At 44.9% G+C, this 26,862-nt stretch overlaps 1 protein-coding gene across 2 annotated transcripts in view; it reads right to left on the bottom strand.

Moving 5' to 3' along the window:
- Window positions 1-26,862, bottom strand: part of slc8a1b (solute carrier family 8 member 1b) — a 237,664-nt gene that overhangs the window by 36,481 nt on the left and 174,321 nt on the right. For both annotated transcript variants that reach the window (XM_036986620.1, XM_036986617.1), the window contains exons 4-5: window positions 14,623-14,771; window positions 13,306-13,405 (exon numbers count right to left, since the gene is read on the bottom strand). In XM_036986620.1, the coding sequence (XP_036842515.1) occupies window positions 13,306-13,405; window positions 14,623-14,771 (249 nt within the window). The remainder of the gene's footprint in view (window positions 1-13,305; window positions 13,406-14,622; window positions 14,772-26,862) is intronic.

Consider the following 26,862-nt stretch of genomic DNA (forward strand, 5'->3'; position numbering starts at 1 on the left):
AACAGAGATGCTTGTTCTAGGTCCCAAGAAACAAAGAGATCTTCTGTTGAATCTGACAATTAATCTTAATGGTTGTACAGTCGTCTCAAATAAAACTGTGAAGGACCTCGGCGTTACTCTGGACCCTGATCTCTCTTTATAACAACATATCAAGACCATTTCAAGGACAGCTTTTTTCCATCTACGTAACATTGCAAAAATCAGAAACTTTCTGTCCAAAAATTATGCAGAAAAATTAATCCATGCTTTTGTCACTTCTAGGTTAGACTACTGCAATGCTCTACTTTCCGGCTACCCGGATAAAGCACTAAATAAACTTCAGTTAGTGCTAAATACGGCTGCTAGAATCATGACTAGAACCAAAAAATTGGATCATATTACTCCAGTGCTAGCCTCTCTACACTGGCTTCCTGTCAAAGCAAGGGCTGATTTCAAGGTTTTACTGCTAACCTACAAAGCATTACATGGGCTTGCTCCTACCTATCTCTCTGATTTGGTCCTGCCGTACATACCTACACGTACGCTACGGTCACAAGACGCAGGTCTCCTAATTGTCCCTAGAATTTCTAAGCAAACAGCTGGAGGCAGGGCTTTCTCCTATAGAGCTCCATTTTTATGGAACGGTCTGCCTACCCATGTCAGAGACGCAAACTCGGTCTCAACCTTTAAGTCTTTACTGAAGACTCATCTCTTCAGTGGGTCATATGATTGAGTGTAGTCTGGCCCAGGAGTGGGTGAACGGAAAGGCTCTGGAGCAACGAACCGCCCTTGCTGTCTCTGCCTGGCCGGTTCCCCTCTTTCCACTGGGATTCTCTGTCTCTAACCCTATTACAGGGGCTGAGTCACTGGCTTACTGGGGCTCTCTCATGCCGTCCCTGGAGGGGGTGCGTCACCTGAGTGGGTTGATTCACTGATGTGGTCATCCTGTCTGGGTTGGCGCCCCCCCCCCCCCCCCCCTGGGTTGTGCCGTGGCGCGGAGGTCTTTGTGGGCTATACTCAGCCTTGTCTCAGGATGGTAAGTTGGTGGTTGAAGATATCCCTCTAGTGGTGTGGGGGCTGTGCTTTTGCAAAGTGGGTGGGGTTATATCCTTCCTGTTTGGCCCTGTCCGAGGGTGTCCTCGGATGGGGCCACAGTGTCTCCTGACCCCTCCTGTCTCAGCCTCCAGTATTTATGCTGCAGTAGTTTATGTGTCGGGGGGCTAGGGTCAGTTTGTTATATCTGGAGTACTTCTCCTGTCCTATTCGGTGTCCTGTGTGAATCTAAGTGTGAGTTCTCTAATTCTCTCCTTCTCTCTTTCTTTCTCTCTCTCGGAGGACCTGAGCCCTAGGACCATGCCCCAGGACTACCTGACATGATGACTCCTTGCTGTCCCCAGTCCACCTGGCCGTGCTGCTGCTCCAGTTTCAACTGACCTGAGCCCTAGGACCATGCCCCAGGACTACCTGACATGATGACTCCTTGCTGTCCCCAGTCAACCTGGCCGTGCTGCTGCTCCAGTTTCAACTGACCTGAGCCCTAGGACCATGCCCCAGGACTACCTGACATGATGACTCCTTGCTGTCCCCAGTCCACCTGGCCGTGCTGCTGCTCCAGTTTCAACTGTTCTGCCTTATTATTATTCGACCATTCTGGTCATTTATGAACATTTGAACATCTTGGCCATGTTCTGTTATAATCTCCACCCGGCACAGCCAGAAGAGGACTGGCCACCCCACATAGCCTGGTTCCTCTCTAGGTTTCTTCCTAGGTTTTGGCCTTTCTAGGGAGTTTTTCCTAGCCACCGTGCTTCTACACCTGCATTGCTTGCTGTTTGGGGTTTTAGGCTGGGTTTCTGTACAGCACTTTGAGATATCAGCTGATGTACGAAGGGCTATATAAATAAATTTGATTTGATTTGATTTGATCCAGGACCTCTACATCAGGCGATGTCAGAGGAAGGCCCAAAAAATGTCAAAGACTCCAGCCACCCAAGTCATAGCATATTCTCTCTGCTATTGCTACTGTTTGCTATATGTCCTGTTGCCTAGTCACTTTACCCCTACCTATATGTACATATCTACCTCAATTACAGTGCCTTGCGAAAGTATTCGGCCCCCTTGAACTTTGCGACCTTTTGCCACATTTCAGGCTTCAAACATAAAGATATAAAACTGTATTTTTTTGTGAAGAATCAACAACAAGTGGGACACAATCATGAAGTGGAACGACATTTATTGGATACTTCAAACTTTTTTAACAAATCAAAAACTGAAAAATTGGGCGTGCAAAATTATTCAGCCCTCTTAAGTAGCGCCACCTTTTGCTGCGATTACAGCTGTAAGTCGCTTGGGGTATGTCTCTATCAGTTTTGCACATCGAGAGACTGAATTTTTTTCCCATTCCTCCTTGCAAAACAGCTCGAGCTCAGTGAGGTTGGATGGAGAGCATTTGTGAACAGCAGTTTTCAGTTCTTTCCACAGATTCTCGATTGGATTCAGGTCTGGACTTTGACTTGGCCATTCTAACACCTGGATATGTTTATTTTTGAACCATTCCATTGTAGATTTTGCTTTATGTTTTGGATCATTGTCTTGTTGGAAGACAAATCTCTGTCCCAGTCTCAGGTCTTTTGCAGACTCCATCAGGTTTTCTTCCAGAATGGTCCTGTATTTGGCTCCATCCATCTTCCCATCAATTTTAACCATCTTCCCTGTCCCTGCTGAAGAAAAGCAGGCCCAAACCATGATGCTGCCACCACCATGTTTGACAGTGGGGATGGTGTGTTCATGGTGATGAGCTGTGTTGCTTTTACACCAAACATAACGTTTTGCATTGTTGACAAAAAGTTCAATTTTTGTTTCATCTGACCAGAGCACCTTCTTCCACATGTTTGGTGTGTCTCCCAGGTGGCTTGTGGCAAACTTTAAACAACACTTTTTATGGATATCTTTAAGAAATGGCTTTCTTCTTGTCACTCTTCCATAAAGGCCAGATTTGTGCAATATACGACTGATTGTTGTCCTATGGACAGAGTCTCCCACCTCAGCTGTAGATCTCTGCAGTTCATCCAGAGTGATCATGGGCCTCTTGGCTGCATCTCTGATCAGTCTTCTCCTTGTATGAGCTGAAAGTTTAGAGGGACGGCCAGGTCTTGGTAGATTTGCAGTGGTCTGATACTCCTTCCATTTCAATATTATCGCTTGCACAGTGCTCCTTGGGATGTTTAAAGCTTGGGAAATCTTTTTGTATCCAAATCCGGCTTTAAACTTCTTCACAACAGTATCTCGGACCTGCCTGGTGTGTTCCTTGTTCTTCATGATGCTCTCTGCGCTTTTAACGGACCTCTGAGACTATCACAGTGCAGGTGCATTTATACGGAGACTTGATTACACACAGGTGGATTGTATTTATCATCATTAGTCATTTAGGTCAACATTGGATCATTCAGAGATCCTCACTGAACTTCTGGAGAGAGTTTGCTGCACTGAAAGTAAAGGGGCTGAATAATTTTGCACGCCCAATTTTTCAGTTTTTGATTTGTTAAAAAAGTTTGAAATATCCAATAAATGTTGTTCCACTTCATGATTGTGTCCCACTTGTTGTTGATTCTTCACAAAAAAATACAGTTTTATATCTTTATGTTTGAAGCCTGAAATGTGGCAAAAGGTCGCAAAGTTCAAGGGGGCCGAATACTTTCGCAAGGCACTGTACCTCGTACCCCTGCTCATCAACCCGGCACTGGTACAAGTCATCATTACTTATTGTGTACTTATTCCTTGTGCTATTATCTTTATATTATTTTTCTCTCTGCATTGTTGGGAATGGCCCGTAAGTATGCATTTCACTGTACAAAGCATGTGACAAATACAATTTTAACTAACGGCAGATGAACTAAAAAGCAGAACAGTCAGAGAGGAACTACAGAATGAAGATGGTCATTTTAGGGAGCTAATGAGTTTGCTGAAAGGAGTCTGCTGAAGAGAGCATGGCTGCCAGATGAGGGTCCTTACTGAGATTGTGTTACTTGTGTAGAGGTCAGAGGAGACTCATAAATACAGCCCATCTCCCTAGCCGGCTAGAGAAGTGCCTGCTGAAAAAGGAGCATTAGGATGATAAAGAAGGCCCTCATCCAGTTGACAAGGTAGAGGAGAGAGAAGCTTTACATAATTACTGTCAGGGTTTATCAGGGTACCCAAGCTGTGGCCTCAAAATAGCCTGGCCTGGGAACAACTGGGACAGGAAGTGACTCACTCTTACTTCCTGTATGTAGTCTTTGTACTGTAAAGAGTTTCCCTCATCACCATCAGTCATTAAGTTAAACGTAGGAGGTGGAAATAATCACTACACACGTGGAGCTGAGAGAGAGAGAGAGAGAGAGAGAGAGAGACTACTGTTTGCTGATGATCTGGTGCTTCTGTCACCAACCAAGGAGGGCCTACAGCAGCACCTAGATCTTCTGCACAGATTATGTCAGACCTGGGCCCTGACAGTAGATCTCAGTAAGACCAAAATAATGGTTTTCCAAAAAAGGTCCAGTCACCAGGACCAAAAATACAAATTCCATCTAGACACTGTTGCCCTAGAGCACACAAAAAACTATACATACCTTGGCCTAAACATCAGCGCCACAGGTAACTTCCACAAAGCTGTGAACGATCTGAGAGACAATTTAAGAAGGGCATTCTATGCCATCAAAAGGAACATAAATTTCAACATACCAACTAGGATCTGGCTAAAAATACTTGAATTAATCATAGAGCCCATTGCCCTTTACGGTTGTGAGGTCTGGGGTCCGCTCACCAACCAAGACTTCACAAAATGGGACAAACACCAAATTGAGACTCTGCAAGCAGAATTCTGCAAAAATATCCTCCGTGTACAGCATAGAACACCAAATAATGCATGCAGAGCAGAATTAGGCCGATACCCACTAATTATCAAAATCCAGAAAAGAGCTGTTAAATTCTACAACCACCCCAAACCTTCCTTAACAAACCTTCCATAACAAAGCCATCACCTACAGAGAGATGAACCTGGAGAAGAGTCCCCTAAGTCCCTATATTTATGCTTATTTATTTTATCTTGTGTCCTTTAACCATTTGTACATTGTTAAAACACTGTATATATATAATATGACATTTGCAATATCTTTATTGTTTTGAAACTTCTGTATGTGTAATGTTTACTGTTAATTGTTATTGTTTATTTCACTTTTGTATATTATCTACCTAAATTGCTTTGGCAATGTTAACACATGTTTCCCATGCCAATAAAGCCCCTTGAATTGAATTGAGAGAGAGAGAGAGAGAGCACAATTAGACCCAACCAAATCATGAGAAAACAAAAAGATAATTACTTGACACATTGGAAAGAATTAACAAAAAAACAGAGCAAACTAGAATGCTATTTGGCCCTACACAGAGAGTACACAGTGGCAGAATATCTGACCACTGTGACTGACCCAAAATTAAGGAAAGCTTTGACTATGTACAGACTCAGTGAGCAAAGCCTTGCTATTGAGAAAGGCCGCCATAGGCAGACATGGCTCTCAAGAGGAGACAGGCTATGTGCTCACTGCCCACAAAATGAGGTGGAAACTGAGCTGCACTTCCTAACCTCCTGCCCAATGTATGACCATATTAGAGAGACATATTTCCCTCAGATTACACAGATCCACAAAGAATTCGAAAACAAATCCAATTTTGAAAAACTCCCATATCTACTGGGTGAAATTCCACAGTGTGCCATCACAGCAGCAAGATTTGTGACCTGTTGCCACGAGAAAAGGGCAACCAGTGAAGAACAAACACCATTGTAAATACAACCCATATTTATGCTTATTTATTTTATATTGTGTCCTTTAACCATTTGTACATTGTTAAAACACTGTATGTATATAATATGACATTTGTAATGTCTTTATTGTTTTGAAACTTCTGTATGTGTAATGTTTACTGTTAATTTTTTATTGTTTTTCACTTTATATATTTACTTTATATATTATCTACCTCACTTGCTTTGGCAATGTTAACACATGTTTCCCATGCCAATAAGAGACATTAGGGCTTGTATGATCTCTGACAACTCTGATAGCAAATATTACACCTTGTAATAGCAGTATGCCATTTCACTTCCCAGCATGCTCTGTCTCTTACAGAGTGGTGGTCTGTTCCCAGGTCAGCCCACCTGGGTGTAAGCATCACACTATTTCTATGCCCTGTCGCTAATTGAGACCGTGTCATCTCTTCTATCCACACCTCAGCAGTCAGGTGGGCTGACAAGTAGCGTAACTAAATATTAATTAACATAGGCCTCTCCTCTCCAGGATGAAAATCAAAAGTGAGTGTGTGAAATCTCATTAGCCAATGGGTGTGTGTGTGTTACACGTTGGTGGTGATTTGCTGCCACTCAACCTGAAGTGCTTTGTTTGTTTGAGACTTAGTACATACTAGTGTACACATTACATGCATCCCATTCCATCACTGTCAAAGGAACTGACCACTGGACACAGTCAAGCTGGCTTTTCAATATAGTCGACACCACCTCATCGTTTAGTTTAAACACAGCTGCATTTGTATGGAGCTCAGGAGAGTTATGTGTCACAGAATGCTTAGCAAAAAGCCTATAACAGAACACCTTTCCGAGGTAAGCTACTGGCGGCAAGGCTATCTCCCTGGCACAGCTCTGTAGAGGGAAGGCTCTGGGCTGTTTTAAAGCAAACGGCAGGATAATCAAAGAGAGGGAGCGAGTGCGAAAGAGAGAGAGAGAGAGTGAGAGAGAGAGTGAGAGAGAGAGTGAGAGAGCGAGAGAGAGATGGGGATAGTTTAGCATACGGGAAAAAAGAGAGAAAAATGAATGGTGGTTTCTTCAAAACTCCAACTTTGCAGTCTTGTCACACACACATCAAACATCCACTTAATGCACCAGTAAATAGGCTGTCCCTATCTCCTACAGGGAACACAACACATCTTATCTGATGAGAATTGTCCATTAGCCACGGCCACCTTAACCCCTGCCTGCACACACCCAGCATGCCGACATGTCTAAAGGCTTTTAAGGGATGGTTAAGTTGGTTAGCTTAATCTTTTCATTATTTCAGGGTCAACAAGTAATTTGAAATGTTGTTGAAATCCCTCCACCATTTTGTGATTGGTAAGACAGGAGATATCCTGGAGTATACGTACAGTGCAGTGTGTCCCAGGTAATCTCACACACAAGGGTTAATATTATCATACATATCATATAATTTTGCAAAAGAGTATAGATTTCTGATTCTGACTAACACATTCCCTGATATAGTTAGACGGTATCCTTTGGAATAATTATCTTGAATTGAGTCGCTGTCGTAGCTAATAGTCTGATTCTCTTGAATTGAGTCGCTGTCTTGAATTGAGTCGCTGTCGTAGCTAATAGTCTGATTCTCTTGAATTGAGTCGCTGTCGTAGCTAATAGTCTGATTCTCTTGAATTTCCTGGCAGGAGGAGGATAAAAACACATTCTATTATTTGAACTATACTGTAGGCTAGGTGAGATCAGAGCTCTCTATTTCTCCTGGTCAGTAACGACTAAAGGTTATTTTTGTGGGGTTAAACTCCAGACCAACACCATCCAAGATTCGTTTGACCTAGGCTGCCATCTGTCTGTCTCAGCAGGTAGCTGTGCTGTGAGTCACGGCCACTGGACAGTCTAGGTCTGACCCCTGCCAATTAGACTGACCCCTCAACAAAGGTCATATCAGGTCAGGCAGTGCCCTCTGTATCGACTGAAGTACTGATTTTGTGGGTGTAGGAAGTCTGGCATACTGGGAGGAGGTAGGGAGTGAATAATGAATACTCCTGTGCTGATCACACCTGGTACACACACACCATACACTACAGGACACATACACACTCACACAAATTACACACATACACACTCACACACATCTACATGAACACACATCACAGATGACAATACACACTGGGATGCATAGACAGAAGGAAGCAAAATCATGAATAGGGAAAGAGAGAGTGAAAGAGAGAGTGAGAGAGAAAGAGAGAGAGAGAGAGAGAGAGAGAGAGAGAGAGAGAGAGAGAGAGAGAGAGAAAGAAAGAAAGCGGGAGAGAGAGTGAATCTCTAGCCAATGTCTAGGGTGTCTGCAGGTGATGGCAGGTTGTTGGTGACAGTGAGAGGTCATTGAGGAGGTGTTAATTGTTATGGACTGTCTCTTTCCGCCAGGCCCCATCGGGAGAGGAAGAGGCAGCCACGAACTCAGCGGAGGTGACATTAAACTGGGCACAGATCACACCATCGACCCCTGACACCGGACCGGAGCACCACATTTATATTCCACTTTAAAATCCAATTAAAGACTTCACCTTCCCGGATGTTAAATAATCAAGTTTAGCCAGAGGAAGCAAAGGTTAGAGAAGAGAGAGGGAGAGGGAGGGAGATTAGAGAGCAAGGAAGCGAGAGAGAAGAGAGCTAACTATAGGGCAGTGGATTCACATACCAGATGAGGAACACTAATATTCAACTCTACGCTGAGACCCTGGTTGAAGTCTGTAGAATCCCCAGAATTAGAGCCAGCCTGCATGCTAAGATATAAGCTAAGCTATTAGCTACCAAGCCATAGGCTAACTGAGTCTGTTGACCAGTTAGCTGAGGTAAGGAGATAAGACTGAGACAGTCTCTGCAGTCACAGTTAATGGATGAATCCTGGAGGATCACCCATCACACATGTGCAATACCCACAGACACAGACAAATACTGTAACCAATCTCTCGATAAGAAAATGGTCTTCTATCCTCCGAAGCTTCCTGTCGTCTGTTTCCCCTCTCCCCCTATCCCTTCCTCCCTTCTCTCCCTTCCCTGGCTACTGAAGGCACATCTGTGTATCTCTGCCAACTCCTCACCGTCAACTTCATCAACGATTCTCTACTACTGCTGCTTGGCGTTGATAGAGGGTTGGTCATCAAGGTCATTGTCAGTAATAAGTTGATTCTGAATGGTTGTGAAAGGCACATACTGTATGCTTCTGTCTTTCATGCTTACTGAGGTCTGGGGAGGTTCTCTGCAGTCAGTCACAGTCTCTGTGTTCTCACTCAGCAGTCTCTATTCCCTTTAGTGGTGATGACCAAATAAATGAGTAATCTAACACTGTATTAGCTCAGTGGTGGGGCTGTCACTCACAGGTCACAGAGAGGACACAATGATTCCAGATGGCACAGCTGCCCCAAAGGTTTAAAGAAGCCACCAACTCATGACCGGTAGAAATGTCACGTCCAATCTAGGTCAACGCCCTGCGTAAAGTCACGGTGTGGAACCAATCATTTCTCTTTAACTAATTTGTGAGGAGGCTAACTCTGCTAAGCTGCCTGACACACTCTTCCTCTTGACTGGCAGAGTGAATATAATCAGTGGGGCTGCAGGGTGAAAGACAGAAAGAAAGGACAATGTCAGTTTAATTCAATAACAGAAAAGCTGCGAAATGGAGAGTTGAAAAGAAAGACAAGGGAAGTTCAGAACAGTAATGTTTGTGAAGTGGTGAAAGGGGATGATAGCAGTGTACAGCATGTTATGTGTGATGATTGTGAGGCGCTAAACCAATTCTACAGTAACAAGACGGGGAGTTCAAATAGGCCTTTGGCACGTCAAGGGAACTGAAATCTGGACAGACTGTAGGTTTATAACCTCTAAGAACTAAGCATTTCTAGCAGCAAAATTATACACCAAACGTAGGCAACATTTTGACTTGGGAACAGGAGTGGAGAAATATTGTTTCTTTCTTACAGCATCTTGAGAGAATGCTAATGTGCAGTTACATACCATCTGTAGAGGTGCTATCTTTATCAGCATCTTTATCAGCATCTTTATCAGCATCATAAAAGCTGATAGTATTTTAACCACATGAAATATGCATCCAAGCCAAACTGAAATCTTATCCGAAACATGACAAATACAGACACAGACAAATACTGTAACCAATCTCTCGATAAGAAAATGGTCTTCTATCCTCCGAAGCTTCCTGTCGTCTGTTTCCCCTCTCCCCCTATCCCTTCTCTCCCTTCCCTGGCTACTGAAGGCATCATAAAAGCATCATAAAAGCTGATAGTATTTTAACCACATGAAATATGCATCCAAGCCAAACTGAAATCTTATCCGAAACATGTTGGGTCATTTTCTGAATTTTCTATTTCCTTATAACTGGTCAAACTGATGTAATTTGGACATTTAGCACAGAAAGTATTTCCCATTTCTTTAGAGTTATTGCATTTTCTCCTGGTCCCTAAATGTCTTTGCTCCTCGAAAGAAGCAGAGATGGCAGGGAAAACGTTACAGATGTCAACTCAATTTAAGCATTCATTCAATCGGTTTATCACATTATTCTGGTGAACAAGAGTTTATGTAGTCTTCTAGGGAAACATATAATGACAGAAGAGAAGCTGCTTGTATCTAATTGTAGATAAGTTGACTAACAAATAACCTACCAAAATGTCAACAATTATAAGTAGAAACATATCTAAATCAGGCAAATCAAATCCTGCAAACTCTGTCCAAAAACCTTTCTGCTGTTTCTGACTATAGCTTACATCACATTTTCTGTATTAGCTAGCGGGTTAGGGTCGGTTGAGGGCCTCAGATTTACCCTTTATCACATATAGTCCCGCGGTTGTGGATGGTTATTAGCAATTGCCGGCGGTTGAGGGTGAACCTAACAGCTGCGCAGCGCACCAATAGTGAGGTAGACATTGGGTTAACAGCTCTGTTAAATGTGCTTGTTCACTTAACTGTGGATCACAGACTCAACTAGGAAACACAAAGAGAATGTGCTGTGCTATATGAAATATAGATCTATAATTCTAGCAAAATGTCTTCTGTACTGAGTGCTGTGGGTGGTAGATGTTAAATGCTAGGTGTCTACTATTAGCACTGAATCTAATGCAAAAACGCAATAACTATTGAGTGCTAGGGCTCGTGATGTCAAATGTTTCAAAAGGCAAAGGTGCTAAATGTCCTGAGTGTCTGAAAGATATGGCGAGAGTGTGGAGGTGGGGACAGCATCTTGATAGTCGGACTCAGATAAACCGTATTTCTTCCTCTGTGGGGTGTTTCCCAACCCTATGAAGGTTCCTATCTGTCTGTGTGGTGTTTCCTCTTCAATCCAACCCTATGAAGGTTCCTATCTGTCTGTGTGGTGTTTCCACTTCAATCTAACCCTATGAAGGTTCCTATCTGTCTGTGTGGTGTTTCTACTTCAATCCAACCCTATGAAGGTTCCTATCTGTCTGTGTGGTGTTTCCACTTCAATCTAACCCTATGAAGGTTCCTCTCTGTCTGTGTGGTGTTTCTACTTCAATCCAACCATATGAAGGTTCCTATCTGTCTGTGTGGTGTTTCTACTTCAATCCAACCCTATGAAGGTTCCTATCTGTCTGTGTGGTGTTTCCTCTTCAATCCAACCCTATGAAGGTTCCTATCTGTCTGTGTGGTGTTTCTACTTCAATCCAACCCTATGAAGGTTCCTATCTGTCTGTGTGGTGTTTCCTCTTCAATCCAACCCTATGAAGGTTCCTATCTGTCTGTGTGGTGTTTCCACTTCAATCTAACCCTATGAAGGTTCCTATCTGTCTGTGTGGTGTTTCTACTTCAATCCAACCCTATGAAGGTTCCTATCTGTCTGTGTGGTGTTTCCACTTCAATCTAACCCTATGAAGGTTCCTATCTGTCTGTGTGGTGTTTCCACTTCAATCTAACCCTATGAAGGTTCCTCTCTGTCTGTGTGGTGTTTCTACTTCAATCCAACCATATGAAGGTTCCTATCTGTCTGTGTGGTGTTTCTACTTCAATCCAACCCTATGAAGGTTCCTATCTGTCTGTGTGGTGTTTCCTCTTCAATCCAACCCTATGAAGGTTCCTATCTGTCTGTGTGGTGTTTCTACTTCAATCCAACCCTATGAAGGTTCCTATCTGTCTGTGTGGTGTTTCCTCTTCAATCCAACCCTATGAAGGTTCCTATCTGTCTGTGTGGTGTTTCCACTTCAATCCAACCCTATGAAGGTTCCTATCTGTCTGTGTGGTGTTTCTACTTCAATCCAACCCTATGAAGGTTCCTATCTGTCTGTGTGGTGTTTCCACTTCAATCTAACCCTATGAAGGTTCCTATCTGTCTGTGTGGTGTTTCCACTTCAATCCAACCCTATGAAGGTTCCTATCTGTCTGTGTGGTGTTTCCACTTCAATCCAACCCTATGAAGGTTCCTATCTGTGTGGTGTTTCTACTTCAATCCAACCATATGAAGGTTCCTATCTGTCTGTGTGGTGTTTCCACTTCAATCCAACCCTATGAAGGTTCCTATCTGTCTGTGTGGTGTTTCCACTTCAATCTAACCCTATGAAGGTTCCTATCTGTCTGTGTGGTGTTTCTACTTCACTCCAACCCTATGAAGGTTCCTGTCTGTCTGTGTGGTGTTTCCACTTCAATCTAACCCTATGAAGGTTCCTTTCTGTCTGTGTGGTGTTTCCACTTCAATCTAACCCTATGAAGGTTCCTATCTGTCTGTGTGGTGTTTCCACTTCAATCCAACCCTATGAAGGTTCCTATCTGTGTAAGATAAGGTTATGCTGCCGTGTGTGTCTCTCTCGCTTGGAAATTCTGGGCAAGCTCTCACCATCTTCCATCATAACTGTTACAAGCTACCCCACTGTCAAAACGTCAACGCCAAGCCTAATCCCATGAGTGGAGAAGGGGACTTTCTTTAATTAAGCCAGAGAGGGCGGCACAGCAGCTAAGTAGAGCACAACCACACACACACACACACACACACACACACACACACACACACACACACACACACACACACAGAGAGTGATACAGAAAATATACACACATAACACACTAACACCTAAACGAAAATCCTCTCATCACTTGAATCAAACCCAGCGTACCTCAGTGGCCACCTTATTAGACTGAGCGTATAGTCACACACTCACACAGTTTTCTAGGCTAGTTGCCATATCTTCTTTAGAAATCACACTCATCACACACAGACAATGACAAGCACACAAAGGGCTATAAGGTAACAACGCTATACTCTGACAAGCTCGCATCTCTAATCAACAGAGGCCTTGGCGTGGGACTGCAGTGCTCCAGATATCCACCAGGTGGTGTTTACATAGAACGTCCTTCTGAGGAGGAGATGCTGCAGTATGACAGAAGCCACTGATCAACGGAGCGTCAGAAATGTCACACCCAATCGCCACAACACACTCTCTCACACACACAACACACACATTCCTGTACAGATGTGCTCACACACTAGCGGTCAGGTGGTCAAAGCAACTCACCGGCACTGACAGTGATGGCCTCGATGAACTGGTCTCTCCAGCTGTTAGTCCCCACCAGCAGGGCCAGGTTTGTCTTCTTAATCAGCTTGTCCACAGTGTTCTGCACAGGGATCACCAAACACATGGCGTTTAAGAGCTGCACACTGTAGAAGTGCATAGATAGAGGGGAGCAAGGCTGTCTAGTCTACATACAGGACACATTATCATGACTGTTTCTGTCCTTAAAACATATTTACTGCTCTGTAATAATCAGGTATTAAGAATAAACAATGTAATTCCTGCCTCAAGGCCATGACACGTAACAGCTACAGTAGCCAAGAGCCAGTCCTCAGGAGCTATGTGATGATGTCACAGGCCAGGGGGAAATAGATGGGAGGTTCAGTCCCTTACTGGGCCTGTAGCTGTATCCCTCTCTTTGATAAAGGTTGGTTCCCAGAGGACAGCAGCAGGCGTTCCTAGAGCGCGTTCAGGAAATCAAGCCTCATCAAAGTATGCATAGATCCAGAAGGACACCCCACCTCATCCTCGATCCATCCCTTCCTCCATCCTTTCTTTCGGAGGAGTCTATTAGCTAGCTCCTGGGATGACAGCTGGATAGCACCCCTCTCCTCCTTCCCTCCATCCCAATCTCTCTTCCCTCACCATCAGAAGGAAAATCCCATACTTATTTTCTTTAGAAGGAAACTTAAATGGAAACGGTAACACTATTCTCTCCCAGCTCTGCTACGGTCTCTAAGATAATGTCTTAATGTTTAGAGAAATAGAAAGACACTTTCCTGACTATCTTGACTTCACCTACTGTCGAAACCCTAGCTAGGTGTGTTGGTTTTAGGAGGGAGAGAGGGATCCTATACTGTCTGAAAGTCACCTACTACCTCTGCCCTACCTGGCAGCCCCACATGATCAGATTCTGGGTCTTGCTTGACGTTAATCTTAGAACAGAAAAGTTGCAGACTACCATCTGAAAGTATAAACTCTTTCAACGCAGCCACTTGCTATGACTCTCTGAGGTTAGAGGTAATTCAACCCCCCCCCCAGCCTCCCACCGAACCTCACAGTGAGAGCCACTCCAGTAAGAACAGCACACGATCCGTCAAGTGCTCACAAGCACCCACCTATCAGTCGATGACTGTCTGAAGAGGGTGTGGGAGAGAGAGGGAGCAAGGAGCATGCACACACACACGCACACACACACCTTAATATTCATGACAAAAGAGTGTGTGTGGGTGAAAGAGGGGCATGCTCGCGCACACGCACACACATTGACACACACACACACAAACACACACACACAAACTGAAACGCACAAACACACACCTTAAACTCGTAGGATTCCTCAATGATGATTTCAAGTTTGACGTGGTCCCCCAGTGTGGGTCGGCCCATATCAGCGATGCGTTGGTCCTCATCATCCACTTCTGTCAGGGGCATCTCCTCTTCCACCTCCTTCACAGCCACCTCTGTAGCTGTGAGACAGAAGAACAACTTTGTAATTGACACCCCTGACAACTGACATGTTGTGTAGTAATATTGTGGACGGCACAGACATGAAAGTGGTTCATTATGCAGTAAAAGATGCTTACTTGATTTTTTTGCACATATGTTTTGTTAACGTGACCTTTGTTTAGCCGGGTAAGTTATGGAGAGCAAAATGATCTTTGACATCAAGACTAAATTGCCACATGGAATGTGGGGTTGGATGTCACTATCAACTCATTTCATTCCAAAATCATGGGTATTAATATGGAGTTGGTCCCCCTTTGCTGCTATTAACCTCCACTCTTCTGGGAAGGCTTTCCACTAGATGTTGGAACATTGCTGCGGGGACAGACGATTTTTAAGCGCTAGGTGCTTCAGCACTCGGCGGTCCAGTTCTGTGAGCTTGTGTGGCCTACCAGTTCTGTGAGCTTGTGTGGCCTACCACTTCTGTGAGCTTGTGTGGCCTACCACTTCTGTGAGCTTGTGTGGCCTACCATTTTGCGGCATACAGTTGACCGGGGAAGTTCTAGCAGGGCAAAAATGTGACGAACTGACTTGTTGGAAATTGTAAGTCACATTGTAAGTCAGTAAGGCCATTCTACTGCCAATGTTTGTCTATGGAGATTGCATGGCGGTGTGCTCGATTTTATACACCTGTCAGAAACGAGTGTGGCTGAAATAGCCAAATCCACTAATTTGAAGGGGTGTCCACATTGTGTTGTATATGTAGTGTAGAACCAACACGGCTACGCAGTCAGTCACCTTTGACCACTAAACCAACAACATATTGCAGCATTCTTCAGCTACTGCTGTCGGTAGCTATTTATGATGTGGTGTCATTATGGCTGTGAGGGAAACTAGTTCTTATCATTATTAGTGAAGGGTTGAGTCAATTCCTCTGTCTTTCCATCTCTATCTCTCTCTCTCTATCTCTGTCTGTCTTTCCATCTCTCTCTCACTCTCTCTCTCTCTCTCTCTCTCTCTCTCTCTGTCTTTCCATCTCTCTCTCTCTCTCTCTCTCTCTGTCTCTGTCTTTCCATCTCTCTCTCTCGGTCTTTCCATCTCTCTCTCTCTCTCTCTCGCTCTCTCTCTCTCTATCTTTCCATCTCTTTCTCTGTCTTTCCATCTCTCTCTCTCTCTCTCTCTCTCTATCTCTCTCTCTCTGTCTTTCCATCTCTCTCTCTCTCTCTCTCTCTCTCTCTGTCTTTCCATCTCTCTCTCTCTCTCTCTCTCTCTCTCTCTCTCTCTCTCTCTCTCTCTCTCTCTTTCCATCTCTCTCTCTCTCTGTCTTTCCATCTCGCTCTCTCTATCTCTCCAGTCTTTCCATCTCTCTCTCTCTATCTCTCCAGTCTTTCCATCTCTCTCTCTCTCTCTCTCTCTCTCTCCCTCTGTCTTTCCATCTCGCTCTCTCTCTCTCTTTCCATCTCTCTCTCTCTCTCTCTCTCTCTTTCCATCTCTCTCCCTCTGTCTTTCCATCTCTCTCTCTCTCTCTCTCCCTCTCTATCTCTCCCTCTGTCTTGCCGTCTCTCTCTATCTCTCTCTCTGTCTTTCCATCTCTCTCTCTCTCTCTCTCTCTCCCTCTCTCTCTCTATCTTTCCATCTCTCTCTCTCTCTCTCCCTCTCTCTCTCTGTCTTTCCATCTCTCTCTCTCTATCGCTCCAGTCTTTCCATCTCTCTCTCTCTCTCCCTCTGTCTTTCCGTCTCTCTCTATCTCTCCCTCTGTCTTTCCATCTCTCTCCCTCTGTCTTTCCATCTCTCTCTCTCTCTCTCCCTCTCTATCTCTCCCTCTGTCTTTCCGTCTCTCTCTATCTCTCCCTCTGTCTTTCCATCTCTCTCTCTATCTCTCCCTCTGTCTTTCCATCTCTCTCTCTCTCTCCCCCTCTCTCTCTCTGTCTTTCCATCTCTCTCTCTCTCTCCCTCTCTCTCGCTGTCTTTCCATCTCTCTCTCTCTATCTCTCCAGTCTTTCCATCTCTCTCTCTCTCTCTCTCTCTCTCTCTCTCCCTCTGTCTTTCCATCTCTATCTCTCTCTCCCCCTGTCTTTCCATCTCTCTCTCTCTCTCTCTCCCCCTGTCTTTCCATCTCTCTCTCTTTATCTCTCCCTCTGTCTTTCCATCTCTCTCAATTCAATTCAATTCAATTCAAGGGGCTTTATTGGCATTGGAAACATGTGTTAACATTGCCAAAGCAAGTGAGGTAGATAATATACAAAAGTGAAATAAACAATTAAAATTAACAGTAAGCTAACGATATGCACTAAGCTAACGATATGCTGCCTTCCTCTTCCTTCACCCAGAGACATGGCATCCATGAGTTCGTCTGACTTTGGGTTAGTGGGAAAGTATCCCTTTAAAAAGGGCCCTTCAAATCCTTTAAAAAGGGCCCTTCAAATCCTTTAAAAAGGGCCCTTCAAATCCTTTAAAAAGGGCCTTCAAATCCTTTAAAAAGGGCCCTTCAAATCCTTTAAAAAGGGCCCTTCAAATCCTTTAAAAAGGGCCCTTCAAATCCAGGGGAATGCATTTGGGTGTAACTGAAACAAATATGACAATTAATAACAAGACTAAAAGAGCAAAAAGCCATGTTGGGTGAGTGTACAGTACATCCATCATTAAGCTATACAGTCAGTCCAGACCTTGTAGTATCCATGTTGGGTGAGTGTACAGTACATCCATCATTAAGCTATACAGTCATTCCAGACCTTGTAGTATCCATGTTGGGTGAGTGTACAGTACATCCATCATTAAGCTATACAGTCAGTCCAGACCTTGTAGTATCCATGTTGGGTGAGTGTACAGTACATCCATCATTAAGCTATACAGTCAGTCCAGACCTTGTAGTATCCATGTTGGGTGAGTGTACAGTACATCCATCATTAAGCTATACAGTCAGTCCAGACCTTGTAGTATCCATGTTGGGTGAGTGTACAGTACATCCATCATTAAGCTATACAGTCAGTCCAGACCTTGTAGTATCCATGTTGGGTGAGTGTACAGTACATCCATCATTAAGCTATACAGTCAGTCCAGACCTTGTAGTATCCATGTTGGGTGAGTGTACAGTACATCCATCATTAAGCTATACAGTCAGTCCAGACCTTGTAGTATCCATGTTGGGTGAGTGTACAGTACATCCATCATTAAGCTATACAGTCAGTCCAGACCTTGTAGTATCCATGTTGGGTGAGTGTACAGTACATCCATCATTAAGCTATACAGTCAGTCCAGACCTTGTAGTATCCATGTTGGGTGAGTGTACAGTACATCCATCATTAAGCTATACAGTCAGTCCAGACCTTGTAGTATCCATGTTGGGTGAGTGTACAGTACATCCATCATTAAGCTATACAGTCAGTCCAGACCTTGTAGTATCCATGTTGGGTGAGTGTACAGTACATCCATCATTAAGCTATACAGTCAGTCCAGACCTTGTAGTATCGCTCCAGTGTTACACAAGAGAGGGAAGATCATTATGACTTCCTCAGATCTTGTCAAGTGTGGTTAAAAAATGAGATGTTAGGCCTGTTTGCTGAGGTATTTCCCACTGTGTTATTATCATGAGGGGGTGTTGTGTGTGTTTTTTTGTGGAGGGATATCAAGCTGCGTTTGGCCCATTAGGTTTGTCAGAGGTGTAGTTGGTGGAGGGATTCTTACTGGAGTCCAGGTCATTATCTACAACATTACTGTAGCAACCTGAGTGCCAGTGCAGCTGGGTGAGCACAGTAATACAGGTTATGCTGCTGCGATCGGCTGTTCACAGTGTATAGCTAAAACACAAAAAGCTCTTCTATTGTCGTTCACACTGGACAGGTGCAGTAAAATGTGTTGTTTTACAGGGTCAGCCACAGTAATACACCACCCCTGGAGCATATTAGGGTTAAGTGCCTTGCTCAAGGGCACATCGAGAGATTTTTCACCTTGTCGACTCGGGTAGTCAAACAGCAACCTTTCTGTTACTGGCCAAACGTGCTAACTGCTAGGCTACCTGCCGCCCTCTAAGAGTGGAGGGAGGGGAGAGTTAGGACACAAAACCTCCACCTCAAGCTTACAGAATCAAGATCAAACAGCATTTTCTGTGGACGTTCTTCAGAGCCAACAAGCCATTGTTGTATTCATGTACAGTGTTCTACAGCATTCTACATGAGGCTGGAAGGATGTTCTGTCACTAGATTATAAAACGTGTCAAGTTGTGAGAGGAAGATGCCATGTCATACCATGACCTAGTTTTCACCCCTCTGAACACATAAACCCATGATGATATCACTGTCAGCTGACATGACTTTGTAGTGAGAAGCTATAGGACTACTGTGACTTGTGAGCCCTATTAAACCGTGTAAAAAACAGAGAATGTCTTGGAGACTGGGTATGACTACTGGAACATCTCCTGCTATTATCTAATACGAACCACACAGGGTTCTATTGGCTCTACGGTCTCTTTCTCACTCCCTCTTTCCTTCTCTCTCTTTCCATCTCTCTCTCTCTTACTCCCTCTTTCCATCTCTCTCGCTTTCTCTTTTTCCATCTCTCTCTCTCTCTCTCTCTCTCTCTTTCCATCTCTCGCTCTCTCTCTCTCTCTCTTTCCATCTCTCTCTCTCTCTTTCCATCTCTCTCTCTCACTCTTTCCATCTCTCTCTCTCTCTATTTCAATCTCACTCTATGGGGCGTGTGGCAGTAATGTAGAGCCACCACTGTCACACAGCCCGGTGCAGTGATCTGATTTGGTGTGAGGGGAACAGTTCACAGTTCACAGCAGAGCAGTGCATTGTGGATTAGCGTCAGATCCAACGCCATTCGTTCCCCTCCGTCGCCCCACCATTCAAACCCAGTCACACTGGCGCAACAAGAGGAGGGTGGAGGTAAAGGGGCCAAATCAGGATCAAAGACTGTGGAGGAGGATATTGGAGATGCTTTTTCCATTACTCAGGGTGCTTTAGTATGGCTCGGTGACTAAGCATGTTTGTACTGTATTGGCTTGCCTTGACAATGTACCACATGAACAATTACATTCTTAATTTTACAGCGACAACCTGGATAAATAAATATGCTTTCAATATGTCTTATGCAGCTCAACATAGCCTACTACTGACTGACAGGGCTGAAAATGCTACAAAACTCTGGGTCCAAATCACGCCAGCTGATCAGCATGTAAGCCTCACCTACCATGAGAGGCTGCGGTTAACTGTGTCTAACGAGTGACTTGATGAACTCAATTAAAGGAGAGGTGAGTCTCAGGTGTAATTACTACTGCCTCAGTAACCTTGTTATCCATCCCCTTCCTCAGAGTGGTGGCTACCGCACCGTAACCCTGCAGAATACATCTGACTGACCCTGGCAGAATGTTCTGGGGAGGGATGGAGGAACGCTGTGTATTCTATATCAGTGTCGCTCTCAATCCTCCATAGGACATCCTGGGAGAGAGGTTTGGTTATGCCTCCTGTGTCTTTCTCTCTCTGCCTCTGTTGTGTAAAACTGTGTGTTCATTGTGTTTCTCTGTTGTGTAAAACTGTGTGTTCATTGTGTTTCTCTGTTGTGTAAAACTGTGTGTTCATTGTGTTTCTCTGTTGTGTAAAACTGTGTGTTCATTGTGTTTCTCTGTTGTGTAAAACTGTGTGTTCATTGTGTTTCGGTCGATACTTCTTCAACTTCTCTAGACATGTGGAGTTCAAACGTGCAGATTTGCCTTTTTGGGGAAAGCTATTCACACTCTTCTTTTTCTTCGGGAGGAAGAATGCAGAAGGCTTAATGGGAGCTGCCAGCTGTGGACCATCGCGAGGTTAGGTGGCTATGCTTTGATCATCTGGTTTCAGAGGAGAACAGAGAACATCTAAACAGATTGAGGAGAAGGAGGGCGTAGCTGGAGAGGGGTGTATGTAACAAGATCTCTTACCAGTCTCCAGATGACCTAGGGTGTGTGTCTGTGAATGTCCAGAACCACCCAGTCCACAGAATGCTCTCATTTGGTTCTGTATAGACTGAGCTATGTAATTCGTTTAGCTTTTTAAAATAGATATTCTCCATAAGAGTCAAACAGAGCCCACCCTGTCACCTCGAGTCAGACTGCATCCACTGATGCTTATCTGACTGCAGGGATGAGGCTCAGTGAAAACAATAGAATTCTATACTTCTTCAGGTGACACTCACAGTTAAGAGTCTTAACATCACCTGTTCCACATCCTGTTCCACATCATGTTCCATATCCTGTTCCATATCCTGGGCTAGCTGGATCATTTTGACATTTTGAATATTTAAGACTTGATAACATCTATATTATAAAAAATATTTAAAAAACATCTATGTTATATTCAATAAACAGCGTTTTTAATGATATTCATCCCATACAGGTACTCTCCCAAACTATAGAGGACAGAATATCATGACTTCACAGTGGAGAGCCGGTAGTGTTCTGTGACCTTTCAGAGAGGGTTCGCACACTTCACATGCACTGTAGCAGAGGGAGTGTTACAGAATTTCATTCTTAATAATGGCTATTGCTGCCGAGATGAGGTGAATTTGAGAGTACAGTAGCAATGCTATCACACTGTTATTGCCCTTGATGGCTACAGTTTTTTCAGTGTTTTATTTCCACAAGTTCTTCAGTGGATTGAGGCCTTAAAGGGGCAATCTGCAGTTGATACATCCATTTTTTGACTTATAAATGTATGAAATGTACCCATTGATTCTTGTAAATATAATGTATTAATGCCTCGTGAGCTTAGTTTAACTATCGTACCCCATCAGAACCCAAAATATAGCTTGTTTTACCTCAATGTTTGTAAAAAAATAAATATGTAAATGTAAACAAATACTGTATAGCCTCAAAACATGGTTTAAACTATAATTTTGATATCATGGATGGTCAGTCCTTGCATCCATAGCTCTGTATATGCATTTGATTACATTTCTCCAGCCCCATCCCTCAGCTTTTTAGCGAAACGGGACAGAAATAAAATGTGTCATTGTTTAAACTGCTGATTGCCCTTTTAAGCCAAAGTCAACCCTTCAAGACTGATAAGTCCAGTATGAACAAGCGTGTGGTGTGAGACTATTCCTATTCCTCATCTCCAGTCTAGCCAATTAACCATAGATATAAACATTTGCCATCCCTGTCTCTGTAATGTGCCTGCTGTAATTAGTCTACCGCTCTACCCACATATTTACAAATCTCACTTACATTTAAATGCATATTTACATTACACATGTCATCAACATTGTCTTCGTGTAATTAATGAGCCCACATAGTTGAAGTCTCACTAGCTCAGTACAGGCGATTCATACCAGAGTGTCATTGTGGCTCTTATAGATGCCAGATGTTCGCTTGTCTTTTTCTAGAGACCTGTCACTAGGAGAAGATAATTACAGCATTCATTAGCCACAAGCCCTCCAGACACTAGTTTAACACCACTACTTTAACACTCACAAACTTCAACTCAGAAGGGAGACACTCACAAGGCACTTAAAAGAAATAGAGAACAGACAACAAAAAAATAAGGGGAAAAAGAAGAGGCTTCTGACATGCAGCTCTGAGACCCTAGTCACATGCAGCTCTGAGACCCCAGTCACATGCAGCTCTGAGACCCCAGTCACATGCATCTCTGAGACCCCAGTCACATGCATCTCTGAGACCCCAGTCACATGCAGCTCTGAGACCCCAGTCACAAGCAGCTCTGAGACCCCAGTCACATGCATCTCTGAGACCCTAGTCACATGCAGCTCTGAGACCCCAGTCACATGCAGCTCTGAGACCCCAGTCACATGCAGCTCTGAGACCCCAGTCACATGCAGCTCTGAGACCCCAGTCACATGCAGCTCTGAGACCCCAGTCACAAGCAGCTCTGAGACCCCAGTCACATGCAGCTCTGAGACCCCAGTCACAAGCAGCTCTGAGACCCCAGTCACATGCAGCTCTGAGACCCTAGTCACATGCAGCTCTGAGACCCCAGTCACATGCAGCTCTGAGACCCCAGTCACATGCAGCTCTGAGACCCCAGTCACATGCAGCTCTGAGACCCTAGTCACATGCAGCTCTGAGACCCCAGTCACATGCAGCTCTGAGACCCTAGTCACATGCAGCTCTGAGACCCTAGTCACATGCAGCTCTGAGACCCCAGTCACATGCAGCTCTGAGACCCCAGTCACATGCAGCTCTGAGACCCCAGTCACATGCAGCTCTGAGACCCCAGTCACATGCAGCTCTGAGACCCCAGTCACATGCAGCTCTGAGACCCCAGTCACATGCAGCTCTGAGACCCTAGTCACATGCAGCTCTGAGACCCCAGTCACATGCAGCTCTGAGACCCTAGTCACATGCAGCTCTGAGACACCAGTCACATGCAGCTCTGAGACCCTAGTCACATGCAGATCTGAGACCCCAGTCACATGCAGCTCTGAGACCCTAGTCACATGCAGCTCTGAGACCCCAGTCACAAGCAGCTCTGAGACCCCAGTCACATGCAGCTCTGAGACCCCAGTCACATGCAGCTCTGAGACCCTAGTCACATGCAGCTCTGAGACCCCAGTCACATGCAGCTCTGAGACCCCAGTCACATGCAGCTCTGAGACCCTAGTCACATGCAGCTCTGAGACCCTAGTCACATGCAGCTCTGAGACCCCAGTCACATGCAGCTCTGAGACCCCAGTCACATGCAGCTCTGAGACCCTAGTCACATGCAGCTCTGAGACCCTAGTCACATGCAGCTCTGAGACCCCAGTCACATGCAGCTCTGAGACCCTAGTCACATGCAGCTCTGAGACCCCAGTCACATGCAGCTCTGAGACCCTAGTCACATGCAGCTCTGAGACCCCAGTCACATGCAGCTCTGAGACCCTAGTCACATGCAGCTCTGAGACCCTAGTCACATGCAGCTCTGAGACCCTAGTCACATGCAGCTCTGAGACCCTAGTCACATGCAGCTCTGAGACCCTAGTCACATGCAGCTCTGAGACCCCAGTCACATGCAGCTCTGAGACCCTAGTCACATGCAGCTCTGAGACCCCAGTCACATGCAGCTCTGAGACCCTAGTCACATGCAGCTCTGAGACCCCAGTCACATGCAGCTCTGAGACCCTAGTCACATGCAGCTCTGAGACCCCAGTCACATGCAGCTCTGAGACCCCAGTCACATGCAGCTCTGAGACCCCAGTCACATGCAGCTCTGAGACCCTAGTCACATGCAGCTCTGAGACCCCAGTCACATGCAGCTCTGAGACCCCAGTCACATGCAGCTCTGAGACCCCAGGTCAGGCTGTTGTCAGCACGGATCACTCACTCAGACAGAGAGACAGAGAGAAAGGAATACTGGGAGATGGTGGGGCCTGGGGTCTAGGGCCCCAGTGGAGGGCCCCACTGTCTGTCTGTCTGACTGCCTGACTGCTTGACTGTCTGCCTGCCTGAATGCCTGACTACCTGACTGCTTGTCTGTCTGTGTCTTAATGCCTTTCTATTGTGCGGTATGTATACAAGGTAAATCATATCAGACATGTTTGTGTTTGAGTAAACGTAGGTTACATTTCAGGAAAAACATTGTTTCACCCAACTCCAGTTCACTTTCTTTGGCAGAGTTTTGATTGCAAATATTTGAAGTAGTACTGTACTGAGTTCACATGAAGCGCTGCCAAATTCCTGGCTATAGGCCTCCCGGGTGGCGCAGTGGTCCAGGGCACTGCATCTCAGCACTAGCTGTGCCACCAGAGACTCTGGGTTCGCGCTCTGTCGCAGCCGGCCGCGCCTGGTAGGTCCATGCACAATTGGCCTAGGGTCGTGAGGGTTTGGCCGGTAGGGAAATCCTTGTCTCATCGCACACTAGTTACTCCTGTGGCGGGCCGGGCGCAGCGCACGCTAACCAAGGTCGCCAGGTGCATGGTGTTTCCTCCGACACATTGGTGCGGCTGGCTTCCGGGTTGGATGCACACTGTGTTAAGAAGCAGTGCGACTTGGTTTCGGAGGACGCATGGCTTTCGACCTTCGTCTCTCCCGAGCCCTTACTCGTAGCGATGAGACAAGATAGTAATTACTAACAATTGGATACCACAATTGGGGAGAAAAGGGGATAAAATAATACATTTTTAAAAAATTAACAAATCCTGGCTATAAAATGAAACCTTATCTCCATAATGCACGAAGATTGAGAGAGCTAATTGTGAACAAACATACTGCCAGCCTTAAATCTTGTTTTGGTTTTGTTTTCCTCTCAGGCAATCAGAGTTTCACATTAATTAGCAGCTGTGTTTGTCAGGGGGAAGTGGAGCTACTTCAGGGACTGCAGCTGTTTACCTCTCCACTCGTCTTAAAACACTGTCTCCTCGGTCTCCCTTCACATGAGTGGAGGCTAATGATGCTAACGGAGCTAGCTGTACTAACGGTGTTGGTGGGGCTCAGTTTAAAGAGGAGGCAGTGCAGTAATTACTGTTTGCTTGTTGGGCTCAGTCAGTCAGTCATCACCCATTATTTCTGATCGCTCCCTCCAGAGGCCTGCTGGGGATTCATGGACTGTGTCAGTAGACACACACACACACACACACACACACACACACACACACACACACACACACACACACACACACATACACACACATACACACACACACACACACACACAAGAATGCACATACATTCACATGCACTCATAGACACAGACATATCTGGAAATGTGCATGTACATCCTGGCCCAGCTACTGCTGCTGGCCCCAATCCTGACTTTGATATCCTGGCTCTGATATCTGCTTCACTGATTTCTACTCTCGTAAAAGCCTGTGTTTTCTGCACGTTAACACTAGAAGCTTATTACCTAAAATTGATGAATTGAAAGTGTGGGTTCACAGCTCCAATCCAGATGTGTTGGTCATCACTGAGACGTGGTTAAGGAAGAGTGTTTTGAATACTGATGTTAACCTTTTCTGGTTATAACCTTTTTCGGCAAGACAGATCTTCCAAAGGTGGAGGAGTGGTAATCTTTACCAAGGCTCACCTTCAGTGCCCGGTTTTATCTCAGTCTCTTCATTCAAAGACTCAATCATGGACACTCTTACTGACAGTTGTGGCTGCTTTGGGTGATGTATTGTTGTCTTCACCTTCTTGCCCTTTCTGCTGTTGTCTGTGCCCAATAATGTTTGTACCATGTTTTGTGCTGCTACCATGTTGTGCTGCTGCCATGTTGTGTTGCTACCATGTTGTGTTGCTACCATGCTGTGTTGTCATGTGTTGCTACCTTGCTATGTTGTTGTCTTAGGTCTCTCTTTATGTAGTGTTGTGGTGTCTCTCTTTTTACATTTTTAATCTCAGCCCCCATCCCCACAGGAGGCCTTTTGCCTTTTGGTCGGCCGTCATTGTAAATAAAGATTTGTTCTTAGCTGACTTGCCTAGTTAAATGAAGTTTCAATAATAAAACATTCTGATAATAACTAAACACACACACACACACACACACACACACAAACACACACACACACACACACACACACACACACACACACACACACACACACACACACACACACACACACACACACACACACACACACACACACACCAATGTAGCTAGGATGAGAACAGATTGTTTTTGCACTTTTTCTCAACTCAGGGGAGCATAACTCAAACATGCTGACTGTTATATTAGGAATTGATCCAGCAGCACTGAGCTGGTTCAGTGGTAGTTACAGACTCCGCGCTTGTAAAAGATAACGTTATAATATAATAACTAGTCCACAGAATATGTGGCCATTACTGTGGTCTGTTACAGCCCTCCCGCCTCCCCCTCCTACATTCGGCCCTCTATCCCTCATACTGCTGCCTAGTTAACAGACTATAACAGGACATGGCTGGGAAACCAGGGTCAATAATCACCACATAGCAGAGGAGGCTGGGAAGTGGGAAGAAACATTAGGTAACCTGGTGGGTTTAATCAGAAGGATAGAAGGGACATTAGAGGGTAACTTGGTGGGTTTAATCAGATGGACAGAAGGGACATTAGAGGGTAACTTGGTGGGTTAAATCAGATGGACAGAAGGGACATTATAGAGAGTAACCTGGTGGGTTTAATCAGATGGACAAAGAGGGACATTAGAGGGTAACCTGGTGGGTTTAATCAG

The sequence above is a fragment of the Oncorhynchus mykiss genome, chromosome 1, assembly GCF_013265735.2.
Source record: "Oncorhynchus mykiss isolate Arlee chromosome 1, USDA_OmykA_1.1, whole genome shotgun sequence".
Lineage (NCBI taxonomy): Eukaryota > Metazoa > Chordata > Actinopteri > Salmoniformes > Salmonidae > Oncorhynchus > Oncorhynchus mykiss.